The sequence below is a fragment of the Stegostoma tigrinum genome, chromosome 14 (assembly GCF_030684315.1).
Source record: "Stegostoma tigrinum isolate sSteTig4 chromosome 14, sSteTig4.hap1, whole genome shotgun sequence".
NCBI lineage: Eukaryota > Metazoa > Chordata > Chondrichthyes > Orectolobiformes > Stegostomatidae > Stegostoma > Stegostoma tigrinum.
Window position 1 is genome coordinate 55,908,924 of NC_081367.1, and position 20,097 is coordinate 55,929,020.

The following is a 20,097-nucleotide window of genomic DNA, read 5'->3' on the forward strand; positions in this document are numbered from 1 at the left end:
ATCAGTTAATATGTATATTTAAATGCCCAAATTCCTTTCAAGTCACTGCCCCAAGAGAACTAAAGCTTGTACCAGTGTAAAGAAAAGGTGACATTTTAGTTCAGATAACATATGATAGGTACATTTTGGTTTGGGGTCAGACTGGTTTTATTTCTAAAGTAGGAATTTATAAACACCACATTGGGTGTGTGCTTTTTTGAAAAAAATAGAATATATCTGCAAATACAAGTTTGCCCCATAGATTTACGTGTGTGCGTGTGCACATGCTTGTGTGGGTGGGGGGGGGGGGTGTAGAGAGAGAGCAAACGTTGCTTTACAGGTGATCCTCACACACACACACACACACGTAAATCTATGGGGTGAATTTCTAATTGCAGATACATTATATTTTGTTCAAGAAGCACACAATTTATGGACAGTCAGTCAATGTAGCACTTTATAAATTCCTCCTTCAGAAGGAAAACCAGTCTGACTTCAAATCAAAAAGATTTTAAACAAGGCCTCACACCTAAGATGCACTGTCTGACCTAAAATGTTACTCTTCTTTACACTGATAAAACCTTTGGTTCTCTCAGAGTAGTGAATCGAAAGGAATTCAGGGATTTACATATACGTATTAATCAATTAAAACCTTCTAAACGATTAAAAGATTTAACAGCATCTTAGCTTTGTTAAATATATCCTCATCAGTGGTGTGAACCTTTGATCTTTTACTTATAAATTCTGCATCTGATACTGCCTCACTAACACCAGAAAGAACTATAATGTCATGTTGTGTTATTTCTGACCTTGTCCATCCCAGTCCAGCACCAGCACCTCCACATTGAAATCAGCAACAAAGTGATGGAAGTGGTTTTCAAAGTACAGAAAAGGGAAGTAATAAGTTTTTCATCAATATTCAGTTTGGGTTACACTAGGGCCACTCAGCATCTGACATCTTTATAGCCTTGGTCCAAATATTGGGTAAAAGCCAAAATTTCAGAGGCAAGGTGAGAGTGACACCCTGACACCAAGGCACCACTTGTCTGGGTGTGACATACAGAGCCCTGGCAAAACTAGAGTCAGTGGGAATTGGGGGGAAAACGTTGAAATGGTTAGAGGCATAATTAGCAAAAAGATGATTGTGCTTTTAGAAGTCAGGCATCTCTGCTGCAGGATATTTGTGCCATGCAAGCACCATTTTAAACAGAAAAGAATATATTCATCTCCCCTTGACTTTTAATGGCATCATCGCTGTAGAATCCCTTATTGTCAACATCCTGGGGATTTCTTTGCACTGGAAACTGAACTGGAGAGCTACTGGCTATATAGGAACTATATTTACTAGGACTGGTCTAAGGCTAGTCTTCTACAGCAATTACTCTCCTGCTGACTCACAGCCTGTCTGCCTCTTACAAGGCAGAGGTCGTCATGATAGTGACTCTCCACTTGCCTGAAGGATTGTAACTCCAACAAAAGAAGCCCAACTTCACACTCAGCATCATCTACTTGCTGGATGCCCTATCACTCCCTTGCATATTCATTACCTTCTCCGCTGATGTTGGAAGCACTATAAATCATCAACAGAAACCAACACTGGCATTCACCAAAGAACCCAGAAACATACTCTAAAACCCTCAACATCTATGTTGATCTAAAAAGCACAAGGGCAGCAAACATATGGGAAGTCCACCACCAAGCCAAACAGTCCTGGCTTGGAACTATATCACTGACCTTTCATTATCACTGGGGTAAAATCAAAAACTCTGTCTCTGTTAGCACTGAGTAAATCCACATCCCAAGAACTGAAGTAATTCAAAAGGTACCTTATCACCACTTTCTCCTGGACAATTAGAAATTGGAATAAAAACTGTATTAACTAAAAACACATGTTCCGCGAATAAAAATACAAAAATTTGTCCAACTTAGTAGGAAGAAGTGTGGAATAGCATACTTTATAAATGGAGAAACTGCATTCTGATGGCACAGGAATGAGTGTGTTCTGGTGTATGAACCATAAAGGTTAGTATGCAAATTCTTCAAGTGATTGTGAATGCATATTGAATGTTATCATTTAAAGTAGAATGATGTGTATAAACAAGGAAGTTCTCTTACATCTTACAGAGCATTGCTGCGGGTACATATTGGGAGTACTCCGTACAGTTTTAGTCTGTTTAATTAAGAATAAATATAATTGAACCTAAAGCAGATCAAAAAGGTTCAACTGACTGATTCCTGAAATGAAATAATACCATAAGAGATTGGGGCAGAAATTAGGCCATTCGGCCCATCGAGTCTGCTTCCCCATTCAATCACGGCTGATAAGTTCCTCAACACCATTCTCCCGCTTTCTCCCTGTAACCCTTGATCTCCTTGATAATCAAGAACCTATATATCTCAGTCTCATGTTTATCTTGAGGAAATATTTGATGTTTAGAAGAATGATCTTATTGAAAAACCCAAGAATTGAGGGGAGTTGAAGGGGTAACATAGGAACAGAAGTAGGCTGTTCAGCCCATTAAGCTTACATCACCATTCAATGATATTGTGGGTGATCTGTAGCCTAACTCCATGTACCTTCCTTTGGTTCATATCCCTTGAAAGGACTGCTTAACAAAAAAAAAAATCACAGATTTAAAATTATGACCTGACCAAGCATCAACCACCTTTTGTGGAAAAAAAACCAAGCTGAATTTGTAGGATCTCTCCTCATTACCTCATCCCAAAGTCCATTTCTTGTAAATCTACATTGTAATCCCTCCAAGGCCAACACACCGTTCCTAAGGTATGGTGCCATCATCTGCCCACAGTACTCCAAGCAAGGCTTAACCGTGGTTTTGCTGCATTCTTATGCTCCAGACTTCTAGACATAGAAAAGTCTCTTGGCATTCACCTCTTGAATGCAGGTCAACTCTAACTATTGCACCAATACCATTTTTGAATAGGAGTGCTAGCCCTGCACCTTTACTTAGCTTCCCAACCTTTTTGAATGTCAGATATTTCTCCGTATTCAGGACCCAATCCTCAGACTGCAGCCACTTCTCTATACAGTCTATTAGATCATATTTATTCACTTCACCTCCAATTAATTCATTTACTTTGTTATGAATATTAAGTGCAATTTTTATATGCATTCATAGAATGTGAGCATTACTGGCTGGCCAGCATCTATTGCCCATCAGCAGATGGTAAGTTGCCTTCTTCAACTGCTGTAGGCCATATGCTGTAGGTGGAACCACAATACCTTTAGGGAGGGAAATCCAGGACTTTGACGCAATGATACTGAAGGAACAGCACTACTTTTCCAAGGTGAGTGGCTTGGATGGGAACTTGCAGATGGTGGAATTACCACGTACCTGTTAACTTGCCCTTCTAGACGGAAGTGGTCATTAGTATGGAAGGTGCTGTCTAAGGATCTTTGGCGAGTTGCTGCACTGTATCTCGTAGATAGTACAGACTGCTGCTGAGTGTCATTCATGGAAGGAGTGGATTCTTGTGGAAGTTGTGTCCATCAAGCAGGCTGCTTGTCCTTGTTCGTGTCAACTGAATTGACTCAAATCAAATCATTTATTGTTACATGTATGCAACACAAAAAAGTGGTGTGTACCTTCATTGTACATTAATGGCATCAATCACTTTAACTTAGAATAAGATAAGAAAAAATATTAACAAGAGAGTCCAACTTTCCTTTCCACTACTGCATTCCCATGGCACAAATGTTACCTGTCACATACCAGCCCAAGCCTGGATAATGTCCAAACCTTGTTGCATTTGAAAATGAACTGCTTCCGCATTTAGGGAGTCATGAATGATGACCATTGTTCACCAATGATAGCATATCCTCACTTCTGACCTTATGCTTTGGGGGGCAGGGGTGTGTGGGGGTTCATTGATGAAGCAGCTGAAGGCAGTTGGGCCTAGAACACTACCCTGAGGAACTCCTGTGGAGATGATTGAGCCCCAACAACTACAATCACCTTCACACGTGCCAGGAACACTCCAATCAGTGGAGTGTTTGCTCCGATTCACTGATTGCAGTTTCACTCAGGCTACGCTTTCATAACAAGGGCTGTCACGCTCACATCCGGACTTCAGCGCTTTTCCCCAACATTTGAACCAAGGCCATAATGAGTTCAGAAGCTGACTGGCTCTGGCCTTACTCAAATTGGGCAATGAACAGATTATTGTTACACAGGTACTACTTCATAGCACTGTTGATGACACCTTGCAAAATTTTATTGATGATCAAGAGTAGGCTTTTAAAAAAAAAAATCATTCACAGGATGTAGGCATCACTGGCTAAGGCAACATTTATTACCCATCTCTGATAGGAAAAAGTCAACCACATTACTGTGGACCTGGAGTCACATGTGGACCAGATCAGATAAGAATATCAAATTTCTTTCCCTGAAGGGCATTATTGAACAAGATGGGACTTCTCCAATGAAGAATGATTTCATGGTCACTAACTCCTAATTCCAGATTTCCTTTTAAATGATAATAAAATGTGAGGCTGGATGAACACAGCAGGCCAAGCAGCATCTCAAGATGCTGCTTGGCCTGCTGTGTTCATCCAGCCTCACATTTTATTATCTTGGAATCTCCAGCATCTGCAGTTCCCATTATCTCTTCCTTTTAAATGAATTCAGATTCCATCATCTGCCATTACAGGATTTGAACCCAGATCCCTGGAAAAATTCTGAGTCTCTGGATTAATAGTCTAGCAATAACACCATTATGTCATCATATTCCCAAATGGAGTGGTAATTGGCTAGGTTGAAATTGTCCTAATGTGGGCATACCTGGGCATTTTTCCATTTTATCAAATGCAGCTAGAACAGCTTGGTTAAGGAGCATCAGGTTCTGGATTAAACATGCTCAGTATTTTTGCCAGAATGTTGTCAGGGCTCATAGCCTTTGCAGTATACAGAGCTTCCAGCTGTTTTGTGATAGCGCATTGAATGGAGAAAAGATTAGCAAAAGACTGGCATTGTTATGCTGAAGGCCACCAGGGAAGGCAGACAGGGACCATCCACTCCACACTTCTGATTGAAGACTGTTGTAAGTGTTTCAGACTTATCTTTGGCATTGATGTGCTGGTCTCTTCCATCATTGATGATGGAAAGATTTGTGGAGCATCCTCCTCCAGTGATTTGTTTAATTGTCCCTCACTAGTCACAATTGCAGGACTGCTGAACTTCGAGCTGATCCACTGGTTGTGGGACCATTTCCAGCTTATGCTGTTTGGTCACTTCACCAGGCTGACACCTCCTTTTAGGTATACTGGAGGCTGCTCCTGGCATGCCCTTCTGCAGTCAGACTATTTTTTCATCTTCTGTCATATCTACTTTTGAAGGCTGTTTTGTTTTTTTAAAAACACATCCCTTCATTTTCATATATTGTGCTTTTGCCTCAACCTTTGGTTATTTACTGAAGCTAGATCTGCTCCCTTCCACCACTATCTCTTCTGTACTTTTGGTTATGCAGCTCGAGGGTGGGAGGTTCAAGGTGCTTTCCATTCCAGAGGTATCATCAGCAATACCAGTATACTAAGTCCCACAAACCAGAACCCACTTCTGCCTTTCAGCCACACATTCACTTTTCTAGTCTTATTCATTCTATATAAACTGGGACTATTTAGTTTGGAAACATGGCTGGCATGGACTGATTGGACCAAGGGGTCCATTTCCATGCTGTATAACTGCTGGATTCTTCATCTTCCCACTGAAAGTTCTGTTCCAAGCTGAAGAACTATCAAATTCAGGAAAACACCACCACCATTTGGACACTTCAATGCAAAGAACAGCATCAATATCCTTCACTATTCTGTCTCCTATAAGATTTCTTACTCTCCCTGGTCCCTTTCCACAGCCACACAAACAGGCAGATGGAGTTAAATTCAAAAGACAGGCATTCCAGGAGCACAACATCCTCTGTCATGCACAAGGCAATGCACCTTGATTTAAGGCATCTTAATAGGTGAAAAATACGGGCTGAGTGTAGCTTTCAAGCCTGGACACAAAACGATACAAAGAACCAGAGGGGTGATGAGCATTTCTCCGGAATGTGTACGTTGTAGGCGGACTTAATAACAACGCTCAAAACGGGAACTAGATAAGTCTTTGGGTGAAATCCGGTGCTACGTTTGGCGTAAAGAACAGGAGCCAAAACACACCACTCGACCCCTGAAGCTTGCCCGCCATTCAGTATGACCACGGTTGATCCGCTCCAGAGGGAAGTGTTTAAGGAGATTCTCCGATACCCAACATCATAGAAACCTCTTGACACAGGGCACTCAGCTCGAGGTACCAATCCAACTACACAGACACATTTCCCGCTCTTCTCCAGCCCGAGGCGCTAGGCCGGACCTAGCTCACCTTTCCTCAGCTCGGGTTGGGGGAGGGGGGGAAAGAAGGGGGAAAGATGTTGAAGCACGAGGCAGAAATACTAAGACAAGCAGTAATTACTTATACAGATAAGCAACTAATTCATAACACCATTACACGCTTACTGTGCAACCGCCCAGGTCGAACTGAAACCATGAGCAGCTACAGCCTCTTTATACACAGGGTCGGGAACGAGGCTGAGGGGCGGGAATGGACTGTACCATCCACCAGCCACCCCTCCCCAAAGCCCCTGTGAATGTTGTGGGGGGGAAGAAGGGAACGTTGATAGGGATCACTTTCAGGTTTACACTATTAAAAACCACCTAACATCGCTGTTCGCATTAAAACTTAAGTTTCATTCAGCGCAGAATTACGCTGTACACAAAGTGATTCCGGGTCTTCCCTGATCCTCCTCGTGTTTATACCCCCAGCCCCTCAATCTCCCGGTGAGATGGTCGGGTCTGGGCTCTGGGTGACGTCATTGACAGACAGGAGTTGGATGGGGTTGAGTTTGGGGGGGGAATCGGGGAGATTGCTGATTGCTCCAGAAGTGGTCCTACAGTTGTTGTGTATGTGTTTCACCTTTGTTATTTTAATGTTTGCATCGAAAACGAAGAAGGAAGCCGGAGGGATGACATCGCAGATCAACAATGAAGTTTGTGCAGGTATGAAAAAATAATCATGTGAGAAGGCGAGAAAGAACTTTTAATATTTTAATGGAACTGGTTAGAGAGTGTCTTTGGACTAATGGAGTGAGTGTGTCTGGGACTGGGCGCGCCTCTCCCTCCCTCGTTTTCTTTTTCATTACTTTCAGTCATTGTATAAACAATCTTCTCACGCATGGTCTTTTAAAAAAAACAATAGAGGGGGGAGGTAAGCTTAACTTTTCAGGTCTGGCACTTGGAAGTTGATTTTTTTAAGGCCTGTAAAATGCCACTGGGGTTGGTCAATGTATTTTGCAAACTGATTTTTTGAAAAAAAATAATTTCATACTTTCGTCTCTTTCAGAAGCGGGCTCAGCGGCGGCGATGATTTCTGAGGTGAGCTCCCGGTTTGTAGGGTTTTCTCTTTTCCTTTCTGGGTGGTTTGCAGCTTCACTGGCGTTTTTAGTAGGTGGGGGTGCGTTTAGTTTCCTTTGGAATGCGTTTTCTCTTGTTCGATTGTGTTGAGGAAGCAGTGCAAAGAAGGTGATTGCTCCTTTTGGCTTGGTGTTGCGAAGAAATTCACTGGTTTGTTGTCCACCCTGTCTGCTGGCGCATTGTTGTGGCGAGGGGTACCCCAGTAATTGACAGGTTTCCGAGGCTGTGCCGCATTTTTCCCGCTTCTGTCTGGGCCCCTGGGATTATCCTTCCACCTTGTCCTTGCTGCAGTATACAAGAAGTGGACGATCTGGGCATTTGGGGGGTGGAAGAGCTGTGACTGGTGGCCGCCCGTGGCTGCTCTGTCTGTCTCTGCAGTCGCCATCTTGCTAGTGTATGTCAAAAAAAAGTGTCTGTCTTCAAACAAAAGGTTACAAATATTGGTTAAAGTCTTGTGTGTGCGTGTGTGAGAGAGTGCAAAGGCAATGAACAGGAGAGGAGGCAGGGAAACCATCGGCTCAACTGCTTTCTCGTAATAAATACACTTTACACTCTTCCATCTAACCGTCGCTCGGCTGATGTTCCTTTTTAATTTGATTTTTTTTCCCCTTTTTTCCGACCCTCTTTACTCCTTTTTACTCTCGTGTAGTTTCCCTTATCTTTTTCCTCTAACCCCCAAACAAAAACGTGCTAGATTAAATTTACAGTCCCTCAGTAAGGTATGTTGACTGAAACTACGGTAATTGGGCGTTAGTTTTTTTTGGTGGGGTCCCAGGGTGAAACCCTCCCGGGGTTCGCTTTTCTTGGGCCCAGGGCCAGACTTGAACCGGCTTCATGTTTGGAGCAGCGTCCGGCCGCTGAAGGGGAGAGTTTACAATCCAGGTCCCCCTGTTTATCTTGGCAACCTTGTCCACAGCTTTCACATCTCATTTGAATCGATATTTCTCTTTCACCCGCAACCCACCCCCCCGTTCCTAAACCATAAAACGCTTTTCGGAAAAAAAGTCAGATCCTTTTTGAACTGAAGTGTCAGCAAATTTGCAAAACCTGAAACTTCAAACAAACTTGGGATCTGGAAACTTTGGATACTTTAAGTATCCATTCTAATGAGAATGTTTCCTCGGACGATGTAACACGGGGGAGGAGTGAAACGGTTCAGTCCTAGCCATGATCGGATTCCTCACTTTTCTGGGATCGTGCTCTGTAAACTCTGCCGCTGGTCCAAATTAAACTCGGACCCTTTTAACGGGGCTTATGGGGGAGGTTGTGTGAACCGACGGTACTGGTTAGTCTCCGTGTTGAAGGCGGGTGGAACCGCAGGCCGCGATATCGGAGCCGGCAGTGATTCACTGGGCTCGGTTTCCTGATTGCTGCTTTGTATCTCCTCTCCCTTTAACTCCCAATTACCCTCTGTGCACTCCGCTTACCAATCTCTTTACCTTTGCCACTCCCTGTCCACTCTTCCCGCCCCATCCTTTACATCCAATCCGCCTTGTGCCTGTCTGCTTCTTCCACTGTCTCTTTGCCCTCTTGCTGGGTTTGACTTTTTATTCTTTCTTAATTCACTCGCGCTTAACTCCATTCCCCCTTTTTCTCTCTCATTCCCCTTTGTCTCTGACCGTTTTCTCCATTTCTGAACAGCTGGTTCATGCTAACTGTTGAGACTGATTGGCAGGGAATCCTTGATGAGAAGATTGATTATAAAATATTAGAAACAAAGATTAATCTTTGAGCTCAGGTAGCCATTACGACTCTATTTAGTAACAACAGTTGGATCAAAAGCACGTGGAAATATGTCTGTGGTCTGCTCCTATCCCTACATCACACCAGGTTGCATCACTAAGGGATCTGAGTATGGGTTTATTGTGATAATGTTGAGTTGGGGAGTTACTGTAATTAGCAATGGATAGATGCACGTTGAAATAGCAATTTAAAAATCTACTGTGCTTATTTGAAATGAGATGTGCAATTTTGTTTTAAATCTGTTTATCTTTGTGAATTAACGTTTTGCATTGACTGCTAGTTCCAAAATATCTCAAATTAAAAATTCTCACCTGTTTGTTTAAGGCCCTCTGTATTTCAGACCTCCGTAATCTCCTGGAACCTTGCAACTGTCTACCTGCACTTTTCCAATTGAGCTCTTGAACATCACAGCTTCCTTTGACTGCATGCATTCAGCTGTCTGGGCTCCAACATCTGGCATTCACTCTCCAAACCTCTCCATCCCTTGCCGTCCATCATCAAGCTCCCAGAAACCTATTTCTTTTTCAAGCTCTAATAGCTGCTGCTTTGGCTCCCGAAGGACATAGAAGCAGGCGTAGTCCATTCAGCTTAGTGAACCATTCAATAAGAATCTCGACCTTAAGCATACTGAAAGACTGAGCTTCCGCAGCCTTCTGGGATAGAGAATTCCAAAGGTTCACAACTCTTTTTAATTTTAAAAATAAACTCATCTCAGTCCCGAGTGGTATGTTGTTATTTTTCAACTATGCCCGTTGGTTCTAGACTCCCTACCTGTTGGAAACATTTTCACTGTATCTGCGCTGTTTATCCCTTTACGTATTTTGTAGGTTTCAATTAGATCACCTCTTGTTATTTAAAACTCGAGAATGCAAGCCTAGTTTGCCCAACCTTCCTTCATAGACAGTCCCACCATCCGAGGAACAAGTCTGATGAACCTTTGCACTCCCTCTATGGCAATAATATCTTTCATGAGATAAGGAGACCAAAATTGCAGAAACTACTCCAGCTTCAGCTACCTAAAATCCTACACAAATGAAGCAAGACTTCACTGGTGTACTCTAATCCATTTTGCAATAAAAATTAGCATTGCATTATCCTCACTAATAACTTGCTTCACATACGTGTTATTCATCTTTGTTAATAAGTCACTGAGGGCTAAGTCCCTTTGATGAACTACACTTTTCAATCTCTTACCATTTAAGAAATATCTGCACGTCTGTTTCTCCTACTGTGATCCTGTCAATATTTGTCAATTGACAACCCTGTTGTGCACTTTAGAATGCACGTTGCAACTTTAATGTAGCAATGAATATAAGTTGTTATTCCCAGATATTTGCTGTGTTCTGTCATAACAGAGAGTTGGACTTTCTGCATCATGTTTTCTTATCAGAATATATTTGCAATGGATCACACCTGTCCACCTCTACCACATTGCAAAGATGCAAGTTTAAAATTCTGGCCTAGTCAGTAAAGCAGAGCATGTTACATATAATCTTTCTCGTTTTTCAATATCTCCAGGTATCTCACAGCCAGAAATATGCTTTAAAAATGCAGCTGCCGTTATAATGTAGGAAATGTTACCGTAATTTTCTGCATACAGCAACAGTCCTCTGGCAGAATGAATTAAACACATAGAAGGGATAAATGTTTACCAGAAGATTAAGAAATCCCAGCACTTGGAAAATACTGTTGCATCTGTTTGAGGATAGACAGGCCCTCATCTCATCTGAAAGATGGCCACACAAAAAGTGCAGTACTCCTACTAAACAGACACTGGCAATATCAGTTTGAATTATGTTTGTGGGGTTTGAAACCAGACCCTTTGGGCAGAGGCCATTGTAACATGGGTACAGCACTCATAAAGCCAGACCTGTCCCTCTATAATACTGGGTTACAGTACATGTTGGGACAGATCTGCCACTATAATGTGGGATAGGTGTCTTCCTGCATAATATGGGACAATCCTACATAATAGGGTACAGTACTGGTGGGGACAGGTCTCAGTGTAGGACACTGGTACAATACTAGCAAGGTCAAGTCTGTTATGTATAACATTGCGGTACAGTAATAGTTACCAGATTTAAGGTTTTTTTAAAAGCAGAGAAATTAAAGGTACTGCACCAGTGCAGCCTGAAATAGTGATGTACATTGGCTGAGTTGTGATGTTATGGGTATTGGTGATGACCTTTTTCAGTCTTGTGTCTTCAATGATTTTCATCTTGTTGTTTTGGACTAAAAGATTGGCCTTAATGTGGCTGTGGTAGAATCAACTGGAATCTAATCAGTTGGCCCAGTATATTTTCCACTTGTCTTGGATGACTGGCGTTGCAATTTCCTAATAGTTAAGTAAGGATGTAAGATGCCTTTAAACCATCAATAAATTACAACAGGCTGATGATCTGACCTTTCTCAGTCTGAGAATGATGCAGGGTTTAATCGTGCACTACTTTACTGATGTCCAACAATATTGCTAGAGCAGAACATCTTTGGTAAGACGGTACCCACAGCTTTACCTTCAGCTTTGAAATCTTTCATTTCACTCCAGGTCGCAACCTGACCCTGGTAGTATATTGAAGGTTCCACCCTTTAGGAACTACAGACAAACGTTTATGAATTCTGTTCTCAGTGGACTTACTGAATGGCCCTTTATAATTGAAAACTAATTTATGACATGGAATGTTTTATTCCTACGTCATCCATGCATTTTCTCCTGTTTTTTGCCAATGATTTGAGGTGTAACTTTCATGCCCCCTTCAGACACTTCTCTGTCGTGAGACTTGTGATGAGCTCCCCGAATGAATTTTGTGTTAATTGCCATTCTGCATCTGGCATGAACTCAAATAGTGATGAGTGTTTGAGTATTCTTATGGAAACATGTCTCAGATTCCTTAGAGCTGTTAATCAATTTCTGAGACAATGTTGGAGGTATTACAAGGATTGACTGATATCACCTTTTGAGAAGAGGAATGTGAGGAGAGGAAGGGATTAAAGGAGGGAATTTCAGAGCTGTTTCTACACCATGACTACCAATGATCGATGAAGGAAAGGGAGGAGTCTTGTGACTGATTCCACGTGCTGGTCTAGAAAGATGGCAAAGTTGGATGTGTTGACTGTCTGTCTTCATTGACAACTCTGCTCAGCTCATGGATACAGATGATAGCCACACAAGGCTGAGAGGTGATGCTTTTCCTTGACTGGTGAATACAGTCAAGGGGAGACAATGGCCTAGTGATATTATTGCTGGACTGTTAAACCAGAGACCTGGGTTCGAATCCTGCTGGGGCAGCTGGTGGAATTTGAATTCAATAAATATCTGGAATTAAGAATCTAATGATCCATTGTCAATTGTCGGAAAAACCATCTGGTTCACTAATGCGCTTTAGGGAAAGAGACTTACCTGGTCTGGCCTACATGTGACTCCAGGCCTATAGCAATGTGGTTGACTCTCAATTGCCCTCTGGGCAATTAGGGATGGGCAATAAAAGCTGCCTAGCCAGTGATGCCCTCATGCTGTGAATGGATAAAGAGAAAAAAGGAAATCAATCATGTTACAATCATGTTGGATGCAGGCATAGGTGCATGGGTTAGTAAGTTTGCAGAAGACACTAAAGTTGGTGGAGTGGTGGACAGTGTGGAAGAATGTTGCAGGTTGCAGGGAGACTTGGATAAACTGCAGAATTGGGCTGGAAGGTGGCAAATGGAGTTCAATGCGGATAAATGTGAGGTGATTCACTTTGGGAGGAATAATAGGAAGGCAGAATACTGGGTCAGTGGAAAGATTTTGGGTAGTGTGGATGTGCAGAGGGATCTTCGTGTCCATGTACATAGATCCCTTAAAGTTGCCAGCCACGTTGATAGGGCTGTTAAGAAGGCTTATGGTGTGTTAGGTTTTATTGGTAGGGGGATTGAGTTCCGGAGCCATGATGTCATGCTGCAACTGTACAAAACGCTAGTGCAGCCTCACTTGGAATATTGCGTGCAGTTCTGGTCGCCCCATTACAGGATGGATGTGGAAGCATTGGAAAAGGTGCAGAGCAGATTTACCAGTATGTTGTCTGGTCTGGAGCGCAGGCCCTATGAAGAAAGGCTGAGGGACTTGGGTCTGTTCTCATTGGAGAGAAGGAGGCTAAGATGGGATTTAATAGAGACATAGAAGATGATCAGAGGATTAGATAGGGTGTACAGTGAGAGTCTTTTTCAGAGGATGATGACGTCAACTTGTACAAGGGGGCATAGCTACAAATTGAGGGGTGATAGATTTAAGACAGATGTCAGAGGCAGGTTCTTTACTCAGAGTGGTAAGGGCGTGGAACGCCTTGCCTGCCAGGGTAGTTAACTCAGCCACATTAGGGGCATTTAAGCAGTCCTTGGATAAGCATATGGATGATGATGGGATAGTGTAGGGGGATGGACTTAGATTAGTTCACAGGTCGGCACAACATCGAGGGCCGAAGGGCCTGTTCTGCGTTTTGTTCTATGTTCTATGTTACTTGTGTCAACTGTTGCACAATAGGTAATAGTTTCATCTTTGAGTTGTGAGGTTGTAGATTCGCATCACAGGGAATTAAGCACATAATCCAGGCTGACACACTCCAATGCAGTACTGATGGAAGGCTGCATAGTCAAAGATGCTGTCTTATGAGTGTGGTGTTGAGTTGAATAAGGTCTGTGTGCCCCACTCAGCGGGTATAATTAACCCATAGTCACTATCTTGAAGAGCAGTGGAGTTTTCCAGCATTTTGGTGACAGTTTTTTTAATGTCCAGATGTGCTTACACCCATAACTGAACATTTTTACCCACCATCAAATCCCCTGTGTTACTTTTCACCCATTACACACCACCATTAAGTCAGCCCTGTTTCCACTTAATTAATTTACCTCCAGAGCCTGCTAGGGGTAATTCAGCCACCCCTACAGACAATAGTGTGTCTGAATACCTGAAACCAGTGATTTTAGATGCTTATTTTGCCACACTTGAATGTAATATATAAAATGTTTGTCACATTTCCAACATTATAATGTAACTGCACTTCAAAAGCACTTCATTGGCTGTAACTTGTGTTGGCACAACCTGGGTTTGTAAAATATGCTGTATAAATACATTCTAAGACTGATACGGTCCAGACTGTAAAAACACTACATAAATTGACTGTGGACCCTTTGAAATCGCATCGCATTAGGTCAAACATGAGTAGGGAAGACTCCTGATTGCCACTACTGCCCTCCACCCCTCAGCACATGAATTAGTACTTTTTGACATTGACCACCAGTTGGAGCAAAGGTGGTAAGGACAAAGAATGTAACCTGGTTTGGGTGTTCAAAGTCCATTGTCAAAATGGCTTATTAATGGTATTACTGATTTGAGCTGGCTGAGTCCTAAGGACCTATCTGCTGGACTGGTTCTGCCACGGGCATTAATGGGACCAACAATAGGGTAAAAATTAATTGTCCTCATTTTCATCAATTTTTCTGTCGCAGATGAATTTGTCCCTACAAGGATTGTGCAGTGGCTAATCCTCATGATACTATCAAGGACAAAGTCCCACCTTCCAACTGAGGATACCATCTCTTGTGATAATCCCTAGGATGTTGATACTGCAGGATTCAGCAATATAATGCCATTGAATATCAAAGGGAGGTAGTTAAATTCTCCCTGGCTGAAGATGGTCGTCTTCCTGCAGCATGCATAGCGTGAATGTTTCTTGTCAATTCCTAGCTTAAACCTGGATATTTTCCAGGTCCTGCTGCCTTTGGAAATCAGTATCTGAGGGGTTGTGAATAGTTCTGAATATTGTACAATTGTCAGCAAACACCCTAGATTCCCTGATATAACACTGTGTGTAGCTGGATGAATACAGCAGGCCAAGCAGCATCAGAGGAACAGGAAAGTTTGAAGTTTCGGGTTGAAACCCTTCTTCAGAAATGGGGGAGGAGAAGGGGATTCTAAAATAAATAGGGAGAGAGGGGGAGGCGGATAGAAGATGGATAAAGCAGAAGATAGGTGGAGAGGAGACAAACAGGTCAAAGAGCCAGTGAAGGTGAATGTAGGTGGGGAGTTAGGGAGGGGATAGGTCGGTCCAGGGAGGATGGACAGGTCAAGGAGGCGGGATGAGGTTAGTGGGTGGGAGATCGGGTTGGGGCTTGAGTGGGAGGAATGGTTGAGGGGGGGTGGGGGACTAGCTGGGTTGAATTTTGGATGTGGTCGAGGGAGGGGAGATTTTGAAACTTGTGAAGTCCACATTGATACCCTTGGGTGGCAGGGTTCCCAAGCAAAATATGAGATGCTGTTCCTGCATCTTTCGGGTGGCATCATCACGGCAATGCGGGAGGCCCAGGATGGACATGTTGTCCGAGGAGTGGAGGGGAGAATTGAAATGGTTCATGACTGGGAGGTGTAGTTGTTTGTTGCGAACCGATCATAGGTGTTCTGCACAGCGGTCCCCAAGCCTCCGCTTGGTTTCCCCGATGTAGAGGAGGCCACAGTGGGAACATCGGATATAGTATGTCACGTTAACAGATCGGCAGTTCCTATTATGTCACCCTAGATTCCTTCTTCAGCAGCATTTCATGCCAAATCGAGGCAGATTGATTAAGATGCAGAGCAGCCAGGATGGTAAAGAATGGTAGTACAAGTGACTGAATGGGCATGTTTGGTATGGTTCTTTCACAGGCAGTGGCCTTTGGATCTTTTCTCTGTTGTTCATGCCTTGTTTGAATTCAGCGATGAGCTTTTGCTGGCGATTGAAATTTGAAGTGGTTTATGAGACATTGCATCAATAAATTTCCAATCAGCCCCTTGAGCCAGTGTTTTTCATTCGTTCATGAAATGCAGCTATCAGTGGGTAAGCCAGTAGCTATTGTCTATCCTTAATCTTAGAGTGCACTTAAGTGAACTATGTTGCTGTGGGTCTGGAGTTGCATTTTGGCAAGACTAGGTGATAATGGCCAAATTTCCCCCCAAAACACATCCACGAGCCAGAGATAATTTTTATGACAATTGACATTGGTTGTGTGGTTGCCATTTAGGCTAACATATAATTCCCAGTATTTAGATATTTTCTAAACAATTTGTTCAGCGGTGGTATTACACACCTCCACAGTCTACCTCTACTTGAACCTGGACCTTCTGATTCAGAACTAGGGATACTGTCACTACACCACCATTAACCTCAAATTTCATCAGTAGGATTTGAGCCCATGTCCCTAGAGCATGGGTGTGAGCCTCTGAATTACTAGACCAGTGACATCACTACATACTATGTCACAGTCTCCCCATTATCAGCGCTTGTAAATGAGTTTCCTTATCTCTGGAAACTTTCTCCCGATCTTATCTGTGTGTCTTTCCTTAACATTGTTTGTAAATTTATTTTCAATGAAACTAGACTCAGTACTGCTCTCTTTAGGGATGAACAAGTGCTTGTTTCTTTAAAACAGGTTTAACATAGCCTCCTTGTTCTTGTACTGACCTGTTAAGAAAACCTAGGATATTGTATGCTTTATTTACTGCATTCTAAGCCTCTTAATAAATTACCTACATATATGCATGAGCATAGCTTGCATTTATCACCTCAGCTCTTTATGGGCACAATCAGACAAAATAACACCAAACATAAGGACAGCCTGATTAAAGTTTTAAGAAGCATTATAGCAAAGGATCGAGAGAGAGACGTGGAGAGGTCTTAAGTTATAGGCATGGGTGCTGCTGGTGGAATGATTTTTGAAATTGAGATAAACAATACAGACAAGCATAGGTCTGAGGTTTGTGGGACTGAACAAAGTTTGAGATGAGGCAGAGATGCTATGATTTGTGTACACAAGCTAAAATCCAGGTGTACAGGGAACTGAATTGTCAGCACAGTATGATCACCAAGTTTGACTTTTCATCCTGTCAGATTTGATGCTCTGCTACTTAAATGGCTCTATGTCAAGTTTCTGAAAATTCTTTCTGTTTAATTTTTAGCCACCAAAGAAGAGACAGAGAACAGTGGAGGACTTCAATCAATTCTGCACATTTGTATTAGCATACGCAGGCTACATCCCATACCCAAAGGAGGTATGATTACTCTTCTTCTATTGACACAGCTTTTCTGCGGGTTCTCTGAGGGTCAGTTAGCTAAATTGGTTGGACAACAATAAAGAGTTATGCCAGCAGTGCAAATTCAATTCTGATATTGGCTGAGGTCACCATGAAGGCCCTGCCTTCTCAACGTTGCCTCTCGTTTGAGGCGAAGTGACCCTCAGCTTAAGCTCACCACCAGTCATCTCTCTCTAGAGAGGGGAGCCTATGGGACTATGGTGACTTTTATCCGTTAGTTTTGCTTGTCATCTTTGTCAGTTTGTTGGTTGGGATCTTCTTTTCCTGATGAAGAAATAGAAGTAATTGGAATATTTGAAGCTTAAGGAGGATGGGAGGGCTAAGGGCACATGCTGTTGAATTTGTGACAAATTTTGTGACTGAGGAGACTCTTGTACTGAGCCCTTAGAAAATAATTGGGCCTCAGATGGAGTATTTTGTTTAATTTGTAACCCCACATACTGAGCATTGCACTTTGGGAAGGTGTCAAGGCCATGCTAAGGGCTCAGGGCAGAATTCCTGGAATGGTAACATATGTGCGGAGTTCAGTCATGTGGATCTTAAAGCAGAGAAGGTTAAAGGGAGATTTAATAGAGGTGTTAATATTTTATCTTGAAGGATTTTGGTACAAACATGAAGAGAAATTAGCAAGAGGAGTGGTTGTAAAGGATATTGATTTAAGCTGATTGGCAAAAAAAACCAAACAAAATTAGGCTGATTTTTCGCACAACACAATTTTTGTGAACTGATCTGCACTGCTGGGAAGGGTCCAGTGGAAGTTGACATGGTAGCTTTGCAAAGGAAATAAGATAAATGTTTGAAGAGGTGCATTTTCAGGGCTATGGGATAATCACAGGGGGTGTGATACTTATTGGATAGCTGTTTTGAAGAGCCAGAACAAGCACACTAGGCTGAATTATCTTGCAAGATTCTCCTGTTCTACAGAAAGGTAACAATATATGGAGTAGGCTCCTGGTAGGATGAAACAAGACATTTGTAATAAATAGATATAATGTAGGGACTGTTTGTTTGTTTTGTTCATATCTGAGTGGCAAGTTGCATTTCAGAATTTGCGCTTATGATCTAAATCTGCACCTTATTTCAGGACTGATGGAGTGCCTCACTGCAGGTGCTACCACTTTTTTTGGATGCAATTTTGTCCCGAAGTCCTGTTTGACTTCTTGCGTGGGTCAAAGACCAAGTGGAACACTTTCAAGGAGAAGAGTTTCATGTCCTGGCCAATATTTCTCCCTCAGTCATTCCACCAGAAACAGACAAACTGGTACTTGTTTAATTGCTGTTTTGGCAAACTGAGATGAGAAATTTCTTAAGCCAGAGGGTGGTTAACATGTGGAACTCATTGCCACAGAAGGTTGTGGAGGCCAAGTCATTGAGTGTATTTCAGGTAGAAACAGGTAGGTTCTTAATTGGTATGGCCAATCTGAAATTACAGGGAGAAGCCAGGAGAATGGACTTGAGAAACGTATCAAATTCAAGGGACCCCTGATTTTAAATACCAGGCAGGAAAACAGAACAGCTCTTCTTTGGAGGCTGCACTGATGATGTTACCTAGCAGTGTAATGAAACATCTGCGAACTAACGAACCAGCTTGGCGAGTGAGCCAACCACAGTGTCCATGACCTGAGCTACAAATCTGCTGAAGCACCTTAGAAATATATCAGCCGTGATCAAATGGTAGAGCAGACTTGATGAACTGAATGGCCTAATTCTACTGCTATGACTGATGGGATCTGAGCATGCTCAGTTTAACTGCCACATTTGCCAATAAACCAATAGATAACTTAATTTCTGAGTCTTAAGCTCATGTGCTCAAATCATACACTGTGAACTAGCTTATTATTTTGAGCAAACATGGCTTGTTCTGTGTTGAAATCTACAGATGCCCTAACGTTGCTGGACAGGACAGGAAGTATAGATTTGGGTTTTTGAGCATGTTTAGACTCTAACAAAGTAAATGCATTAACTTGGAGCAGAGTGTTTTGGTTCTGGATGAATCTCAACATGAGTAAATATGTTTGGCAATGGTGTAGGGATGGAAAGTATGGCATATTAAAAGCAGTGTGTGAGTCTGCTATTTGGGTTGGGTGTGGTAAGCATTGTTATTAATTGTATATTTAAATGTATGTAGGTGGTGGGCAATACAGGGCATTCACTTGTGTCCTTATATACAGAAACATACTAAAAATATTTTATTCACCTGTCCAACAAAAGTCCTCAGATTGCTATTTTGCACTGTATCTTCAGCCTGTTGAAGCAGTTGGAATGAGGAGTTCTAGATTTTCACGACGCTATGTGGAAAGGTTGACCCCTGATTTCACTCCTGAAAGACCTAGCTATCAATTTAGTTTAACTTTTAACTTGAGTAGTCCCTTATTCTGGACTTCTCAGAAGGAAATAGTGTAGCTGCTCCATTTAATGTATGAAGTACCTCAATCAGACCATGCTGCTCTCCCAATCTGACCAAGTATGGGAAAAGTTTATTCAACTTAACGCTTGAAAGTTCTTGAATAATTCTGATGCATCTGTATTGCATTCTCCAATTGTTTTTGGGTAACAAAAAAAATGCAGATGCCAAATGTATGAAATAAAGGCTCAAAATGCTGGATATACTCAGCCAGTCATCTGTGGAGAGAAAAGTAGTTCATGTTTCAGGTCAAAAGTCTGTCTTTGGAACTAGAGAGATCCTCACCCTAAACATAGTTATTTTAGATAGGGTCTGACTGCAGCAAATGGAAATGCATGTTAACAGAAGAAATGATCTCCATTCTGAGATTTTGCTGTGTTTTGCATCCGGTTTGTCATGAGGTTGCAATTC

At 42.3% G+C, this 20,097-nt stretch overlaps 1 protein-coding gene across 1 annotated transcript in view; it reads left to right on the plus strand.

Moving 5' to 3' along the window:
• Nucleotides 1-6,870: 6,870 nt before the first annotated feature.
• The window catches only part of LOC125458015 (PHD finger protein 23A-like), a 29,531-nt gene continuing 16,304 nt past the window's right edge, over nt 6,871-20,097 (plus strand). The window contains exons 1-3 of the mRNA XM_048542873.2: nt 6,871-7,030; nt 7,374-7,405; nt 17,148-17,240. Of these exons, the coding sequence (XP_048398830.1) occupies nt 6,937-7,030; nt 7,374-7,405; nt 17,148-17,240 (219 nt within the window). The 5' untranslated portion in view covers nt 6,871-6,936. The remainder of the gene's footprint in view (nt 7,031-7,373; nt 7,406-17,147; nt 17,241-20,097) is intronic.